The sequence below is a fragment of the Neodothiora populina genome (assembly GCF_041146345.1).
Source record: "Neodothiora populina strain CPC 39397 chromosome Unknown canker_contig_7, whole genome shotgun sequence".
Classification (NCBI taxonomy): domain Eukaryota; kingdom Fungi; phylum Ascomycota; class Dothideomycetes; order Dothideales; family Dothioraceae; genus Neodothiora; species Neodothiora populina.
The window spans coordinates 1,035,330-1,053,044 of NW_027191415.1; the positions used below are offsets into that span (position 1 = coordinate 1,035,330).

Genomic DNA, 17,715 nt, shown 5'->3' on the forward strand with positions numbered 1-17,715 from the left:
CGGTATCAAGAATCTATAATGAGATATGTCGGGTTTGGCTGGAACGTGTATGGTAAACGCCAAGACCAGTTCGGCACCCGCTTCAGATGGAGAAAGACTATACCTCTAGCAGCTCGAGTGGATGGTTAGGGTATGATGTAGTTCATCTCGACTGGGCTGCTGAAACAAAGAACTCTATATCTCGTCACTGTGCAATATCAAGTGTAGATTGATTCGAAATCGAGGGTTCTTTTCTGGAGGCTCACACAGCTTGATCCGCTCAAAGCGACCTTCTAATCAGGTGATAATACTTTGCTCAAGTCTACCATAAAATCACATCCACCGCCTGATAAGCAGAACATCAAGGATTCGCGAGCACAAATATCTGCGCCATGGCAGACGGTGCTCCTGCGACCTTTCTGTTGCTTCTTCCTCCTCCCTCCACTGTTTCTGTCTCTGCACTCAAGGCCGCTTATGGTGAAACGCTGTCTGAAGTGCTCAAGGAAGTCGCATCTGCAACACAAGAAACCGTTCGCCCTGCAGTACTGGACATTGCCTTGGCCATTCCTCATCTTGTTGGCAAAGACACAGAACCAAGGGCATCTTTGTACGATCGCACGCAAACCATTATTGCTGCTGTCTACAAGCTCGTTTGTGTGCTCGCCACCGCAGACAACATCAATATTGAGGACAGCGATGGCGTTGACGCTCGCATTATACCGATAGCTTGGTCACCGGATGCCACTTCAACTGCAAACTCTCCTTTCGGTCCTGTTGTAGATCTGGTGACCCTAGCAGGAAGTGGTCGTCAATGGCAGTATGCTTTCGGGGTAGAGACTGATGCTGGTGAAGCCTTTGTCCGAGCCTTTGTCGCGGCCAAGCAGCACGCTTCTCATGGGCACCACAAGCATTCCAACGTGGAAAAGTCAACGGAAGGTTCAGCATCAAAATATGCCGAGTCAAGTTCAGCACATAAAAAACACCACCATACTGCGGTTGGTGGCACTTTTGACCATCTCCACCTTGGCCACAAATTACTTCTCACCATGACTGCCTTTGCATTGGATGACAGCAATGGTATCATCACGCTTGGCATCACAGGGGACGAGTTGTTGAAGAACAAGAAACACGCCGAATACTTGGAGTCCTGGTCTCAACGTCAATCCTCGACATATCAATTCTTGAGTGATATCATGGACTTCAATGTTCCAGACTCCAGGAGCCCTGTCGTGGAAGAGGTCAAGAATGACGGACCCAATGGGCATGTAGTCACGGTACGATATGGCAATGCACTGGAGTTTAGATTCGTCGAGATCGTAGATCCCTTTGGTCCTACCATCACTGACGAGAGTATCACGAATCTTGTTCTGTCTGGAGAGACTCGCTCTGGCGGCAAGGCCATCAACGAAAAGCGAGCGGAGAAGGGCTGGTCCGAGTTGCAGGTCTTTGAGGTAGACGTGTTAGATCCGACGAGCGATGCTACGGCTACAGAGATATCAGACCAATCGAGCTACAAGGACAAATTGAGCAGTAGTGCCATTCGGACCAGACTGGCGGAGAAGAAAGCCAGCCCGACAGCATAAGGGCTATCCAAGGATTCTCTTTCACTAATGTGGACTTCTTTCCTTCCCTAAAGCATACCTACCGCGTGAGATATCGGCATGCAAGGTCAGCAGACCGTTGCGTAAATTGAGCAATGGCGGCCACTCCAGCTCCGAGGCCGACGGAGAATAGTATGCAGCTGAATCGGTATAGACTATATAACAATTGTTGCTAGTCCGAGAAGTCGATGCTCTTCCTAGATGGAAACTTTGGCTTCCATACCCCAATGTTTGCACTCTGTTTGCTCTTTTTGCTGTACATGTACAGTACATTCCGCCTCGCTTCGACTTTCCCGCATCTCGTCCATCGTGCATACGCGCCGCTTGGCCTCAGGAGCCTCATCCAATTACCATATTCGTCGTGCTGTACCACCATCTTACTGTACTCATTCATCTCGTTAAGCGCCCGATGTTGCTCGTCCACCCTGAGCTTGACCAATGAGGCTGACAAGGGTCTGCGTTCCTACTCGGCTTGCCGCCTCACATGTCAGGAGCTCAAGGTCTAAAGACTTGCTGCTGACATGTTGTCCGTCATGCTTTCTTTGTTACTGTTCCACGAGCTGGTCTACAAGCTCGTGTTCTTGTTTCTGACTGAATACACCTTTCACTTCCTGTGTACCGACTATATCGACTCTCTCATTGAATTTGTACAAGTGTACATTACTCTTACTGATTTAGTGCGCAATCAACGCGCTCAGAGACAAGCTGCTTGAGATATGCCTCCATTCCCAGGAGAAAACCTACTGTTGACCTTGTGCGTTGAGTGAACAGCACTTTTATCACTGTTTCCAAGTCTAATTACCTGTAGATTCGTTGACGTTCACTACTTTTTCCAACCCCCGACTTCGAAGCCTGCTCATCATCGCTTCGATAGACGCTCTTATCTTTACCTCTATCAAGATGTGTCTCAGCGACGAGCGAGGATAGAAATCGCAAACTCAGCAGGAACTCCGGATCAGGACTCATTTGACGGATGTAAGTCAGGTCTTTCCTAGGTTTGTGTCCGTGTCATGATCTGATCAGGATGCGCACAGATCTCGACTCTGTGGTTGTCAAGTACAAGCATCAGCAGTCTAATTCAGTATCCATCGGAGTTGATGCTCTCGCATCGAGGTCGACAGCGAGTCTGCCTGGTCAATCGCAGTGGCGTATTCCTGCTTATGACCTCCAAAATGCGCAAAAATACTTGTTCAAACTGCATGCTCTTGACGTCTACTTCTGGACCGCTAGTGACGCATCTCGATTTCTTGAATGCATGAAACGTCTTCTGCCACAGGACCAGCTAGACTTTGACGAAGGACCGCTCCCTGTCGAACATCGAGATTCAATGAGTCCAGTCGTGGAGAAATTGGAAAATGCAGCTGTTCACACTTCTCCTCGACCACAACCTGCCACTTACACATTGCCACAAAGGGTTGCGTCGATTTCTCCTCCACAATCGACGCCCTCTTTCGCTCCTTACAATCCAGCCGCCCCTGCGGCACCAGAGCCTATAGCTTACAGAGAAAAGACGCCTCCTCCTCCCGATGCTGAGGCTGGCACTGGTCTTGTCGGCGTGGCTAATCACGGCAACAATCCACAATCAGTGGCTCAGCCTCAGCTATCGCATCATTTGTCTTATCAGCAGACTCCCTCGCAGTCGTCATTCCCGGGGCCCCCTCAGCGAAGTGCTAGTTCGCAGTCTGTGCCCCCTCCTCCCCAATCAACTTCAAATGTAGCGAACATGGGCGCGCCTTACCAGCACGCCAGATACGAGTTATCAGGGCCGTCCTTTGATCTGTCCGCTCGTAGTCATAACTCGGTCAATGATCCGACACAGTTTACGCACGTTCAGTATGCCAATCACCCACAGCAAAACTACCTTCAATCACCGTCATTTTCCATACAGTCTCCGGGATTACCAGGCACCCCGAGCGCTCCTCCGCCATACGGTCAGCTGACTCCATTGCAATCCCCTAATGTGCCGGGCGCAGGGTTCCAGAATGCTGGCTATTCTGGTCCTCCCGGTCATCCTGTCGGAGGGTATTCCAGCTACACATACGCTTCTCAGTCACAGCATCCGCAAGCTGGAACCGAGTCATACGGTGTCCATGACCAGGTCTATCGACCCACGGAGGAAGAAGCGTCTCATGGAAAAATAAAGAAAGCACAGCCTTTCAAGCCGGGAACGTTCGAGGAGAAGGTGGGAAAACTGGAGAAAGGCGTGGGAAGGCTACTTCGAAAAATAGATAACAAGATTTAGTTTCTGCAGCGGTGAAATGCGTAGTAATGACAACTGTCTTGTTCGAGTCGTCCTGACAGACTCATCAAGATGACGAGAAATATATATACAAAATCAACTACTTCGCAATACAGTAATGCTGCGTGAGGTGAACTGTCGTTCATGTTCAGCGTTTGTGGTGTTGCCTATTCTGGATAAATGTCAGGTCAGCCAAGCTGCTAATCGGACCAGTCCGACTCCACACTTCCCTCCCGTCTGCATCCCAACCCGACGTCCGACACGCTTCCTATCGCTTGATGTTGTAAGCGATGATCCTGCTCTGTTTCTAAATTCCTCAAAGAGATCGGTCGCAGAGTTTATACAGCGGGATATAAGAGGAGCATACTTCTGATTTTTAGTCGCAAAGTATAATTCAGTGCATTTTCATCAATACTGCAACCTCAACTTTCCAAAGATCTTCACCCATGGTGGATACACAATCATGGATAGTAAAACGGACGATGTTGTTTTCTTCTACTACCCAGAGTCTGGCTTTCAGCACAGGGTTCATTGGTATGAGTCTTCTGATACGATATTAAGGAGACACTGACGGGATCAGGTACTTGAAATTGGCCGAGGTTTCCTATTCAGAATGTGTAGGTAACCCTGTCCTTGCTGCTACCATGTTCTGTCAACGACATACGAATATCATCCATGACAACTGATTCGATAACTTACGGTCCGAAAGACTACCTTTCGCTATCATGAGCCCTCCACCGAATCACAATTCATGCACTGACAATCCCGAACAGCTACAACCAGCATGTATGCCTCGTCCAGATCTGGCAGCATTAGGTGTATCATATCGACGCATCCCGATCCTCAGCATCGGCAAGCACATCTACTGCGACTCGAACATCATCCTTCGCGTACTTCAGGATGAATTTCCCCTGGAGCATGAATCACTCGACCAAGCAGAACGTGGCATGCAAGCACTGTTCCGAGCCTGGTCTCTAGAAAGTGGCCTTTTCCGCCACGCCGCCGACTTTATTCCTTTCGAGCATTTTTCTCTTGATTCAGATCCAAATTTCGTGGCCGACAGAAAAGACTACATGTCTCCTGCGCCTTTCGACCCCTCTGAGATGATCAAAGCGAGGCCGGAGTCCATGACGTATCTACGTTCGGCCTGCGAGATGCTCGAGACGATGTTCTTGGCTGATGGGCGAAACTGGATACTCGGTAGCAAAAAGGGACCCAGTGTTGTTGATATCGAGGCCGTTTTTCCTTTGTATCTCGCATTCCTTGTTTGGGGTGCCCCGAGCGAGGTGATACAGGCTACATGTCCCAAGACGTATGCGTGGATTCTGCGATTTCATCAAGCGGTCACGGACGCAAGTGGATCGTCTGCACCGAAACCCAAGTCTTTGACTGGAGAAGAGGTCAAGAAACGGATCCTCGACGAAAGCGCACCAGAGTCAGATGAGACGTATATCTCTGCAATGGGCATCGACGAGACGGATTCCACAGGTCTCACGTACGGACAGATGGTAGAGGTGTGGCCTACAGACACGGGATCGAATTCGCGACAAAGGGGGAAGTTGGTTGGTCTCAGTCCAGACGAGGTCTGCGTACGGAACGAGATGGGAATCTTTGTGCATTTCCCTCGATGGAACTATGGAGTGGAGCCCGTAGAATGAGAGCAATACCTGTATCCTTGTTCTTCTTATTTCGGACAAGCTTGCTGCGAGTCCATCAGTCGTCTCTTCGATCTGAAGAGCATACCGTAAAGCGATCCCATCTCGTAAGAAGCAGAGGTCTCAGTCTGGTGTCCGCAAGGCTGTCCACTGTGCCCCCTATTTCGGATACGAAACCTGTGACTACTCAGCTTACGCTAGCTCAGTCAATCTCACACAAGTCCAGCCAACAAATATCAGCTCGTTCAACCAAGCTCTGCTCACTTAACTCCCGGGTAGTCAGCTCGTGTAACAGCGACCCTGTCCTATCAAATCTATGCAATCCCTCACGACTTGCATGTTCAGATGTTCGACCAAATACCGTGTATCCCGGATATGTACTTACTACACCGATTCCAGTCTACACATCTTCTGTTCTCTCAATCATCCTTTTCAAGTGGTGGCTGAACCCCCCAATCCACTCGCCACACGGCCTCGCTTACCACATGGCCTCGCCCAAACCCCAGGTACAGGTACAAGTAAGCCTCAATCTCCAGGAGCAAGCCGCGTGTCAATGTACTGCAGCCTATCGCGAGCAACAAAAGCAGCCCCCACTGACTTCCTGCTACTAAGTCGTAAGCGCAACTAAAAACTATAACCCTGCGATTAGGTAGCTAGTTGAGGCAGCCGAGGCAGCAATGCATCACAAGTGGCCGCCCCATTGATCTCTGCCCGATCGATCTTTTCCCCCAGTCTGTCGTCCTCCAATCAATCTGCCGGCATATATATATGTATGTATATGCGGGGGGTTATGCTGCATCCAGCCATACACTGCGGCCGGCCGGCTGGCTAGTCATGCTGCAGCAAGTCATACTACTGTCGCTTTCCTTTATCTACGTGTATATACATGTTGTGTAGTACAGTGTGGCGCATGTAGCTGTGTTTCGTAACAGCCTATCTCTAAGGCAAGCCATGAAGGTGGCCTATATGGGGAGTGGGCTGCGTTGGGTATATTACTTGCTGGTTGTCAGCTTTTTGTCTACACTCATTCTTTTGCTGATTTTTCCTTTCTCTCTTGGATGATTGTCAAGAGGTATGTAGGAGGAGATTAGGTACTGTGGACTACCTGATTCTGACCCCTGTCGGGCACTCGAGGACCATCTGAAGGGACGTGCAGTACGACATATTGTTCATCATTCAGTTTGGAATCACTCCATATTGCTACGATGAAACAAATCAGTTTCCTCTCCCTCTACCTCCTTGCCCTATGCTCTCTCTTCGCTTCGACTCAAGCAGCTGCTGCCAACAAAGAACCCAGAAAAGGAAACTTCAATGCCGAAGTGGGACGTTTCCAACTCGGCATTGACGATGATCGTCTCAACACCACTGGCGTGCTGTTCAACCAGACGCTGATGGCGAAGCTACATAGATTGTCCAACAATGTTCAAGACTACTGGTATTCATATTGCGATGTGCCTCCGGACAACAACACCGAGCATGACGTCTTGCAGCAAAAAAGCAGGAATATCCTGTACCCGTTAGTGAACACGACGCGTTGGAAACAAACAGATGTGGATGCTCTGATCGGACACTTGAGTAGTGCTGCGGCTACACTGATGGATGATTTCTATGATGGCGAGCAGAACAAGACTATCACGGGCTACGACGATTTGGTCAGCTATTACCTTGACGCAATCCAGGACGAATGGAGTGGATACGCGAAGTGGCGGTGGGGTTTCCTTTTAGGGGTTGGGAAGACGGTCAGCTGCAGTGCAAAGATAGACACGATCCTCGAAGACAAGCCGGAGTGGGAAAAGCTGGGCATGAGTACTGCTGCCACTCTGATGGCTCTCGTGCCAACCATCCTTGCTTTTGGCACTTTGTGAGTATCTCTAGTGGGATCGGTGCATATGTGGGCGACACTAATCTGCACGCAGGTACGTTCCTCGAAGCTCGGAACTGTTCTCGACGAGCTATCTCGTTGGACTGTCTACCTCAATATACAGTCTTGGACTCCCAGTGGCAAGCGTAAGTCATTGCAAACCCGCGAGTCTGCCACAATGACTGACAACATCATCTAAAGCTCTCGATTGTACGAGACAGGCGGAAAATCGACGTGTATGCGTTTACACTACGTGCATTATCTGTCATATCGTCACTTGGCCATGGAATTTCCAAGAAAGAGACTGTGAGTGACAAAATGGACAAGCTCAGATCTTGGACAGCAGTAGAAGACGATGAGACAGGAAATATCAGGTTCTGGGCAGAGAAGAACGCATTTAAGAATATTCGGATCAAGGTCGACGACTGGCAGCAGCGATGGCATTGGTGGCAGATCCCATCGCTTTTCATTGCCGCCGCACAAGTGGTCATGTTCGTAGTGGCCGTGGCTCCACTATTGCAGGACCTAGGTGTGCCGAGGTTCATGTTCGACTGCCATACTCCTGGACAAGTAAGTGCTGACCATTGACGACCAAGAAAAAGGCTGACGGAAAGACTCAGTATACCGGCTGGTACTTGGGGATCAGCGCTACCGTAAATGCAGTAGTACGACTTATTCTTTGGGAATTTGGCGATCACGAGAGAGTGAAAGGTAAGTGGAGTCACATAAGTTCCGAGTAGAATCTGACTGACGCACTCAGTCTTCTCGCTTTCCGAGTCCGCGAGAAAGGCTCTTCAGGAAATGGTCGACTTCAGTCATCGTCTCGACCTGTCTCTGGTGGCAAGTCAGGCTCCGCCCTTACATCGTCCACTGTCGGCAAAGACCAGACATGGCTTGATGTCGATCGGTCGCAGCGTAGGGAATCTACTCGGTTGCTACAAGAGGGGCACAGCGCCAGGCTCTTCACAGGATCTGGACCCGGAACCAGATTCTGTCAGAGCCTCGACAAAGCGACTGGCCCGTGGAATGCGCGACAAGACCATGTTCGGAGTACGAAATATGGACGCCCTCTTTGCTGGCGGATTCGGTTGGCGTAGTAGACAACCAGCTGGAGGGGCGCGAGGACACAGTACTCGCTCTTGGTTCACTGTGAATCAGCATCATGCCGGCCGCCGATATCGACCACTCATTGTGCTTGTGCACCTCTCCACCGAAGCGCGGTCTTTATACCGGACACTATTCACAGGTTTCATCGAAGCGGTACTTTTGCTCGTCTTGACATTTTTCTTTGCAGCTCAATGGGGCGGCAACCTCATAATCACCTTGATCGCCATGTGCATCTTGTTGCTCTTTGTCACAGCAGGAAGAGTGTTAGGTTTCATCTACATGCATATCAGTCTTCACGTGTGGGATTTGCATGTCGTCAATTGTGACGACGGAGATCAGGTCAAGGGAAGTCTGAGCATCCTCTGCGCTATGAGTGGCGTTCTTGTCAACGTCAATGGGGCATACTACTTTGAAGGAACAAGGGTTGACCACTCGGTCGAGTTTGACAGCTTCAAGAAGCGTTGGGACAGAGGAGAATTGGACCGTGATGATGTTGACGACGAAGATAGTCCGAGGACGGACGGCTTCTCCAACAAAGGCCAGAGTCCTGGTTCAGCAGAAGTGGGCAAGAACGGAAGCAATGGCAGGGAGGTGCAGCTTCGGGATCTTTCCAGAGAGGCGCTAGTCGGAGCACACGCGGAGGAGGCGTGAGCGATGAGCAGGATGTCATCTTGTAGTAGATATTTGCTTCACTGTCGCTGGTTGTTGACTTATGCAGTGGGAGTAAGGCTGTCCTCTCGTCATATACCGTGTTCGAATAGTTGTGGCATGTGACAAGAGGTACTTGTACTTCACAGCTTTAGCGGTGGGAGCTCGCTTGGGGTCACCCACTTCCACGCCGGCCGGTGCGGGTGCGGATGCAGCTTGGGGAGATTGTTCAGATTTAGATCAGATCAGATTACAATCAAGTCGCGCGTCACAGCTGAAGTCCGAGCTCAAACTAGACTCCGCCAACTTCAACGCCGGCAAGAGACACACAACAACGTCCCTCTCGAGTTGCCAAACTGAACTGTTCTTCCACAGAAATAATAATAATCCCTCCCCTTCGACTCGACTCGACGCGACCGCGACTCTTAAATCTCTACATAAACAGAAGTCCATATTCATGATGTCCGGCGAAGCTTGGCTGTACCTCATAGCGGTGTTGATAAATGCCATCAACCTGTTTCTTCAAGTCTTCTTCACCATCATGTACAGCGATCTGGAATGGTAAGAAATTCATTGCGCCCGTCCGAACGCCACGTCGTGTGTCTTTTGGGATCTATGCAGTGTATCGCAATATCTATTGTATCTATCCTGCAGCTGACACGAACCCCCCTCCAGCGACTACATCAACCCCATCGACCTCTGCAACCGTCTCAACACCTACATCGTCCCTGAAGCTGCCGTCCACGCCCTGCTGACCTTCCTCTTCCTCATCAACGGATACTACATTGCCATTCTTCTGAACCTCCCCCTTTTGTTCTGGAATGCCAAGAAGATCTACGAGAACCAACACTTGCTCGACGCGACGGAGATTTTCCGAAAGCTGAACGTGCACAAGAAGGTGCGTTGCGGCCCGATTTGTTTGTCGTAGAGCTATACACTGATACACAGGTCACAGGAGTCTTTCATCAAGCTCGGCTTCCACCTCGTCATGTTCTTCTTCTACCTGTACAGCATGATTGTCGCCCTTATCCGCGACGAGTCGCACTAGGAGAGCTTTGATCTTCGACGCGCATAAGCTGGCGACCGTCATCGAAGAGTCGACAGACTTGTTTGCGCATGGCGTGCGAGTCCCTACCCTCCTCTGCCCGGAATCTGTGACAGGCATATGACTGATGAAGGATACAAGAAAGCGTGTTCATGTCTTTTGGCGAAGAGGTATGCACATATTTGGGTCGATAGTCCAGAGTTATTACGACAGCCTTGGTGTATTAGACACCCTGAAGACGAGACGATAGAGTTGGAGCTGTGGTCGAGTGTGTGGAAGCGAATTCATGTCGCCCGTTCCAGACCTTGTGGGCGGTCTGGAGGAGAGCAAGTGTCAAATGATGCTCACGCGGTTAACGAAAAGATACCTTTCCTTTGGGGCCCTTGCGTTGCGGACTTCTTTCCAAGCACTTAATCGTATATTATTCTACAAAGCATCTTGTTCGGTGATAAGACTTATGTATTGTCGTCGGCCTCGAACATGAACATGATTGATTTGTGAATTCAATGGAGGCCAGGGTCACGTGGGATTTCCTCGGCGAACCTTCCTATCTCGAAGCTCGGTACAAGATTCCCATAAACTCCCCCATCAACTTACATTAATTCAGTCCCCATTCTACTTCCACATACACATACACACGCCATGGCATTACAACTACGAGACCAGTCCAAGACCAGCACCAAAGGCAAAGTGCCGACCGGATTCGCCGACGAGATCGTCATCAGCGACGCCTCATTCCGCCAGGCCCACCGAGCCGTCGAAGCGAACCACGAGCCGCCATCCAAAAAGCGCAAGCGCGAAGGCAAAGGCGACAGCAGCGTAGTCTACGGCGCAGGCGCATACAAAGGACCATGGGCGAAGTACGAAGAAGAGCGGCCGGACGCAGGCAACGACAGTGATGGATCAGACGTTGAGATAGAAGAAGTCAGCGAGTACGAGGAGGACGAGATTGCGCCGAACCCTGTCGCTGCGCCGAGTAAGAAGGGCACGAGTTATGAGGACTTCGGAAACGATAAGGAGACGACGGTGTTTCATGGTAGTCAGCAGTATGATTACCAGGGCAGGACGTATATGCATGTCCCGCAGGACCTGGATATCGATCTCAAGGGCGATCTGTCGGAGTTGAAGAACTATGCACCAAAGAAACTACTGCATACGTGGAAGGACCACACCAAGCCCATCACGCAACTTCGTTTCTTTCCTGATGCAGGACATTTGTTGTTGTCGGCCTCGGCGGACAGCAAGGTCAAGATATGGGACGTCTACCATCAGCGCGAACTCCTACGCACGTATTCTGGCCACACCAAGTCTGTGGCGGACATATCTTTCAACTACGACGGCACGCGCTTCGTTTCTGGCTCCTACGACCGTCAAATGAAGCTCTGGGATACAGAAACGGGAGTGTGCATCTCGCGGTACAGCACCGGAGCCACGCCGCACGTGATACGCTTCCAGCCTGCTGTATCACAAGCGCACGAGTTCCTTGCGGGTATGAACGACAAGAAGATTGTCCAATTCGACACCCGCACGAATCCCGCGTCAAACGATGTCGACTTGTCCAAACCCATCCAAGAATACGACCACCATCTGGGCCCCGTCAACACCATCACTTTCTGCGATGAGAACCGTCGCTTCATCACAACTTCAGACGACAAGTCCCTCAGAGCCTGGGAATACGGCATCCCAGTCCCCATCAAGTTCATCGCCGAGCCATACATGTTCCCCATGGTGCGCAGCTCACCTCACCCGAGCGGCAAGTACGTGGCGTTCCAGAGCTCAGACAACCAAATCGTCGTGTACGCATCCACGGAGCGTTTCCGACAGAACCGAAAGAAGAGTTTCCGCGGCCACAACAACGCCGGCTACGCCATCGATGTGGCCGTGTCGCCTGACGGAGGTATGGTCATGAGTGGCGACAGCGGCGGTTACGTGTGCTTTTGGGACTGGAAGACGTGTAAGATGTGGCATAAAATCAAAGCTGCAGAGGGCGCCGTCGTCGCTAGTCAATGGCATCCTAGGGAGAGCAGTAAAGTCGTCACTGGTGCTTTGGACGGTCTCATCAAATACTGGGATTAATCGCAGACTATCAATTCATGTGTACGACAGAACGAAATGATAATAAACGCAAACATATGCATCAAAGAGACTCCCATCACGCTCAGAATTAACGCCAGATACTAGGAACAACCTGTGAACTGCCTCGGTCGTCATGCCATGAAACGTAAAACATCGACTGTCCGTGCTTGTCCTCCTCCTTCCCAAATCAAAATTTCCAGTCTCAGAATATCCGCATGTGGAAGACGTGACTCGCACGCCGCCGTGGCGCCGCACAGTGCGCTCCTTCCTCATCCAAGCATCTGGCCAGCATCCCCGATCGAGTTCTTTTTCCCCACCGCGGCTCGAATCTCTTCTTCGTCGACCACACTCAGTGCTCCAAGTTGATATTGTGCAGCCGCAGTGCTGATTGAGGTGATAAGGTCACCTTGTTCTGCAACTACCTCTTCCCCAATTTGAAAGTCATGGTTTGGTGGCCGTTCCATCCTTTGTATAACTCGCCTTCTGTGTGTGCTAGGGTGCATAATGCTTGAAGCATCGCTGTAGGCGAAGTACCCTCACCACAACTTCCATCATCGAGTACCAACATCGATTCTGCAGCGCTCAGTAACGCATTCCTGCCTTTCTGCCTTATTCTTGTGTTCTCTGACGCAGAAAGAAAGTTCGTCTTCAACAAGCTATCGAGACTTTTCACGGCATTTTGGAGCTGTTCCAGTTCGATCTCAAAGTTGTCGGATCGTGTTTGAGCTGGTTCCGAGGGGTCCTCTAGGCTACGACGACGCGACATATCGATTGTTCTCGAGTCGAGGTTGCTGAAGTGAGATTGATCCTCTTGCGGTTCGCCGCAAGGTGTCATTTCCAAACATAATCCCAGATCTTCTTCGCGATTGGTAGTGGGGCTTGGAGAATTTGGCAGATCGAGGCTGTTAGATGCATTGTCTCTCGCCGCCTTACATCTCCTGCCCGTGCCATCTTTGGCTTCTCTACTCCAGTGGTCATGTAATGACCTTATGTTCGCATACCTTTTCCCACAGCCCCACCCCAGGGAAGCTCCTCCACAAGAAACTCGGGATCTGGATCCCTGATGCACTTCGATTTCATGGCGTCTGCGGACGTCCTGACGCGAGAACGCCCACTTGCAGGTTCCACATCTCAAGGACGCGCCCATGATCGAGGCAGTGATGGAGTCTCCTGGTAAATCAAAGCCAGACGCTTGCCGCCCCCTAGCAAGTGACGGATGATATTCTCAGTGATTTATGCAGGCTTGAAATTTGTATTCAGAAGAGGATATCAACAAGAACGTGACAATGTTCGATGTTCGTCAAATTCTCGAATTAGAGCCAGGGACTGTCACGGGTGGCCTCAAGCACATTGGCCGAATGAAAATCGAATCGCAGTAGACATGCCGGTCAGTTGTGTATATAGAATAGATGCAATATCAATTTCTTGTAATTGTACCAGCAAAGATTCGAGAGAGACGCTCGAGGAATCCATCTCGCGGTGATCCTGCTCAGATAGAGGTAGATCGTGATTTATAGGCGTAGTGTTGCTGCGATGTAGTTGCCTCATAACGAGTCATCTGGCGGGATAATCTGGCGGGGTTATCTGGCGGGGTTATCTGCCTGGCGACTTTCTGGCAGGCTTTTCTGTTGCACTCTGCCCGGCGACTTTCTGACAGGCTTCTCTTTCGAGCTGTTCTGGCGGCTGTTCCCATCTCCACCATACATGTACTTGCATGATGTGTAGATGCGTACATGCAGTATCGGGATACAGGACGTCCAATAAAGGTCCATCATCATGCAGACGAACACTGTATCAAGACTCTGCACTAAACGGTCCAGGCGGGGGATTAGAAGGAAGATACCGACATCGTGAGGCCTTTCCCATCCTCTAGTCAGGCATTGTCAGTCCCTCCGATGGTAGTTGGCACAAGTCAAGCGCCACAGACCGAGATTCATTCACCTGCACTACGTAATGGCATTTGGGACCTGCGCCCGCCTCACACCAGATCTTCTGGCGTCCGCCTGTACTGATCATACAGCAGGTTCACCTTCTGGTGTGGTCTTCGGAGTGTGGCGTCCTACTCTAGTGCTGAACCTTCTAGGGTGTCGTTCCTTCTGGTGTATCCCGCCTTCTGGTGTGCTGTTTCTTCAGATATGTCGTCGCTTCTGATTATTCGCTTCCCCTCTGATGTACCATTTATTCTGAAGTGTCGCCCGTCCTGGTTTGCACGCTGACGGGTTGGTTTCTGGCGGATCACGCAAAATTTGACAGAGTCACTGGAATTAAAGCAAGTATATATAGACCCCATACTAGTCCCGCAAAATCATGTCTTGTATCCAAACAATCTAGCGGTCCATTTCTAGCAAGCTCTAGAGGGCCAGACGATATCCGAAACTATCCTAAACCTGCACCTCGTACTTCACTTCATGATGTCCCCGTCAGACATTCTTAACATCATCCTCGGCAGTATCGTAGCTGCTGACGCCATCATTCGGTTGGGTACGAAAATCGTTCTCATTCGTCACGAAGTGTACTCTGCTCCTAGACAGAGAACCTTGGGGGTAGGGTCTGATATCGCAGTCTGAGATATCTGGGGTACCCTGGCTGTCTGATATTTGAGTCGGGGCGGTCCAGGTTCATGAAAGTAGAGACAGCTACGAGGGTAAGAGTAATCATCAAATAGCCCCTCATATACCCATCGCTGACTATTAGCATCTTCAAGCAGGAACAGAGTTAGATCGATTTATACTGGCATCAGCTGCGCTCAAGTACGAAAGGGCACACTTATGCCACCACGAGTCATTTACGAGTTATGTCGGAGTCATAGGAATGGAGGACCCCGTGTGAGGGCAGGGAAACATGACATCGAGCGCGGTATATAGGAAAGTGAGCGGGCATTGTTGTCGTGAGCTGATGGGGGACATGGTCGAACTTGAGTCTGGAAGATATATTGTAAAGGACTGAGTTATATCATTGCGCAGATCAGGCGATATAAAGTACACCCACTATGTGACTCGCGAGCCTCACAAAGGTCTCGCATCTCGCCTGAACTTTAGTACGCAAGAAAGTGAATCGTCCCCCTACCAATATCGGCTTCAAAAAGTGATTAAGAGATATGGTAAAGGCGTTGAATGCTGTGGGCCTACAGTAGTACGCAGATCCCGGTTCTGATTAGATCGATGAGGTTCATTCGATAATGCTTGTTGTAGAAAGGGTATTTCACGCGGATCATGTGCTTTCACAACACATTCTGGCCAGTGGTATCGGTCGTAACCGGCTAGAGTTGACACTGAAACCGACGACAAGATCAAGGCTGGCGGCGAGGCACATTTCAGAAGCAAATCTGTATGGACGCAAACACAGTGAACGACTTCATCCGCATTGAATGAGTGAGAAGTTCCAGTCATGGCGCCTGGAATTTAGCACGACGTGAAGGGGGCGGAGTTGTCGACCATAATTACGGAAGCAATTTGAGCACATCATTGGTAGGAGGCAAAGTTGATGTTGGGGTCGACCACCGTTGCTGCATCGCCACCTCGTGATGGTAATAAGGGCTCAAGGATTAGTGTTCTGTGCATTCAAGTCGCTCGGTGTTGGAGCATACTGCATACGACACTCCAGTCCGCAACTAATATCGGCCGATGTTAGACACTTCGCAAGCGGACGGGTAGATCGCCCTTTGGATTTATATGCGCTATCCCCTCATCCCTGTACGCCACCGGTGGTACCCTGCGAACTCGCCGTAATCCCTGTACGCCAGCTTACTTACGGCTTTTAAAGGCCGATTATTCTTGTCCGGATACACATTTATTTGGAGGGCCTAGGTAAAGCGATGCGAGATCACATATACAAACACTTCGTTCGTGCCTCCCCATACTTGCATCACATCTCAACAATTACAGAGCCTAGTGTTCCATCTGTTCAGCTGAAACAGAAGACAAGAGCGTCCTATTGCCTCTACAAAGTCCTCACAATAAACCATGTCTCCATCAGTCATCTTGAACACCATAGCCGCTAGCATCATCACCATGGAAGCAATCATTCGACCCGGCTGCGGCATCGCTCGAATCTATCTCGACGCACCTACAGCAGGTAGGGCTGTTCAAGATCTGCCATCAAATGCACCACTGTATTTACCTGTCTTCAGTCCAGAAAATCGTCAGTGAATTCTAGAAGATAATTCTACATGCAGAGTCGATCACTAATACCTCGTGGCGCGCTTGACAGTATGACCTGCAAACGTAGTCGAGACTAACACTCCGTTCTGTCCATTTTTTAGCTACCTACAACTCTATGAGCATATTGAGTTCGTGTCAGAAGGTCAAATAGCATCATTCCAGCATCATCATCAGAAAGCGCAAAGTCTACAGAATCATTTATAGCATTGCTATCAAGCGTAATCTAATTCAGCCACTGTTATACAGCCTTTATTTGATCAATTGATTAGAAAGTTATCACCGAGTGCACGAGTACTTTCTGTATCAAATTGTCAAAACACACTACGAACTCTAGTCGCATGGGATCAGTGAGAAACTCGAGTCATGGCGACTAAAGAGTCTTGACACGTCAGGAAGCTGCTGACGATTGAGCCTGGCTAAGCCACGAGTGGTAGGAGATGTACGCGGAACCGAGTTAAGCTTGTGCCGTCACATTACCACGTGCTAATGGCAGCAATAAAAGCCCAAGGGTGAGGGTAAAGGTGTCTTGTGGGTTGCTCATGTGTCCATCGCAAAGGTCAGATACTGGGGAGGACTTCGAAGAACCGTAAGCCAGCCTTGTTCTGTGGAGAGGAATTGCTGCTAGATCGGGTTAGCTTGCGCGCATGGCGGACGCTGAGTGAGCATTCTATTGGTGCGTAGATACAAACTTGCATCATAGCTGTACGGCGGGATTGTTGCATGAATGCAAGTTGCATATTGCTGCTACGCCACAATTCAGAGGTATCCTTCACCATGTCGCGAGGCGGCATTTGATACAGAATCGACATTGCTCAAAGGGACAGAAGTGGGCCAACATATGACCACGTTCATATAAGAACAACAGCGTTGCCCGCCCAGTTTTGCATTATACGTCAACATATACAAAGCCTAGTGATTGATCTGTTCATTTGAGACCAAAGTGAAGAAGAACGCGATTACCTTCGAGATACCTCATCTGCTTGACTCAGCCTATCATACGGAATCTCCACCAGGTCCCCCTCCGACATCTTAAACACCATAGCCGCTAGCATCATCGCCCTAGAAGCAATCATAAGACTCGGCTGCGGCATCGCTCGAACCTACCGCGACGCACCTACAGCAGCTGCCAGAAGAAACACAGATCCAGATACTGCTGTTTAGACATTTACCATCAGATATATCACAGTGCCTACTCCATCTGTGAAACGGTCAGTGTACCTTGTCTGAAACATACCTTAGCTGTACTGTACATGCAGGGTCGATTACTGATTCGTCGTGGCTGAACCAGAAGCATACGTCGATAAACGAATCATATCTCTCGGTAACCGGTCAAGCCCTAACTCA

At 50.0% G+C, this 17,715-nt stretch overlaps 5 protein-coding genes across 6 annotated transcripts; all 5 read left to right on the forward strand.

Annotated features, from left to right (window-relative positions):
• Nucleotides 1–371: 371 nt before the first annotated feature.
• AAFC00_006410 (uncharacterized protein) lies at nucleotides 372–1,562 on the forward strand (the record flags this gene model as incomplete). The annotated part of the gene is made up of 1 exon (XM_069346362.1): nucleotides 372–1,562. The coding sequence occupies one exon, from the start codon at nucleotides 372–374 to the stop codon at nucleotides 1,560–1,562; it is 1,191 nt and encodes a 396-aa protein (XP_069197574.1).
• A 734-nt stretch (nucleotides 1,563–2,296) lies between these two features.
• AAFC00_006411 (uncharacterized protein) lies at nucleotides 2,297–3,822 on the forward strand (the record flags this gene model as incomplete). Its single annotated transcript, XM_069346363.1, has 3 exons — nucleotides 2,297–2,334; nucleotides 2,389–2,555; nucleotides 2,615–3,822. The coding sequence occupies 3 exons, from the start codon at nucleotides 2,297–2,299 to the stop codon at nucleotides 3,820–3,822; spliced, it is 1,413 nt and encodes a 470-aa protein (XP_069197575.1).
• A 460-nt stretch (nucleotides 3,823–4,282) lies between these two features.
• Nucleotides 4,283–5,477, forward strand: AAFC00_006412 (uncharacterized protein; the record flags this gene model as incomplete). The annotated part of the gene is made up of 3 exons (XM_069346365.1): nucleotides 4,283–4,353; nucleotides 4,400–4,436; nucleotides 4,593–5,477. 3 exons carry the CDS (start codon nucleotides 4,283–4,285, stop codon nucleotides 5,475–5,477), a joined length of 993 nt encoding a protein of 330 aa, XP_069197576.1.
• A 4,070-nt stretch (nucleotides 5,478–9,547) lies between these two features.
• Nucleotides 9,548–10,138, forward strand: AAFC00_006413 (uncharacterized protein; the record flags this gene model as incomplete). 2 transcript variants are annotated; one of them, XM_069346366.1, is made up of 3 exons in its annotated part: nucleotides 9,548–9,651; nucleotides 9,766–9,988; nucleotides 10,046–10,138. In XM_069346366.1, 3 exons carry the CDS (start codon nucleotides 9,548–9,550, stop codon nucleotides 10,136–10,138), a joined length of 420 nt encoding a protein of 139 aa, XP_069197577.1. The 2 variants fall into 2 exon arrangements, with proteins under 2 accessions (XP_069197577.1, XP_069197578.1); XM_069348328.1 differs by having other exon boundaries at nucleotides 9,551–9,651.
• A 639-nt stretch (nucleotides 10,139–10,777) lies between these two features.
• AAFC00_006414 (uncharacterized protein) lies at nucleotides 10,778–12,211 on the forward strand (the record flags this gene model as incomplete). The annotated part of the gene is made up of 1 exon (XM_069346367.1): nucleotides 10,778–12,211. The coding sequence occupies one exon, from the start codon at nucleotides 10,778–10,780 to the stop codon at nucleotides 12,209–12,211; it is 1,434 nt and encodes a 477-aa protein (XP_069197579.1).
• Between the last annotated feature and the right edge of the window lie 5,504 nt (nucleotides 12,212–17,715).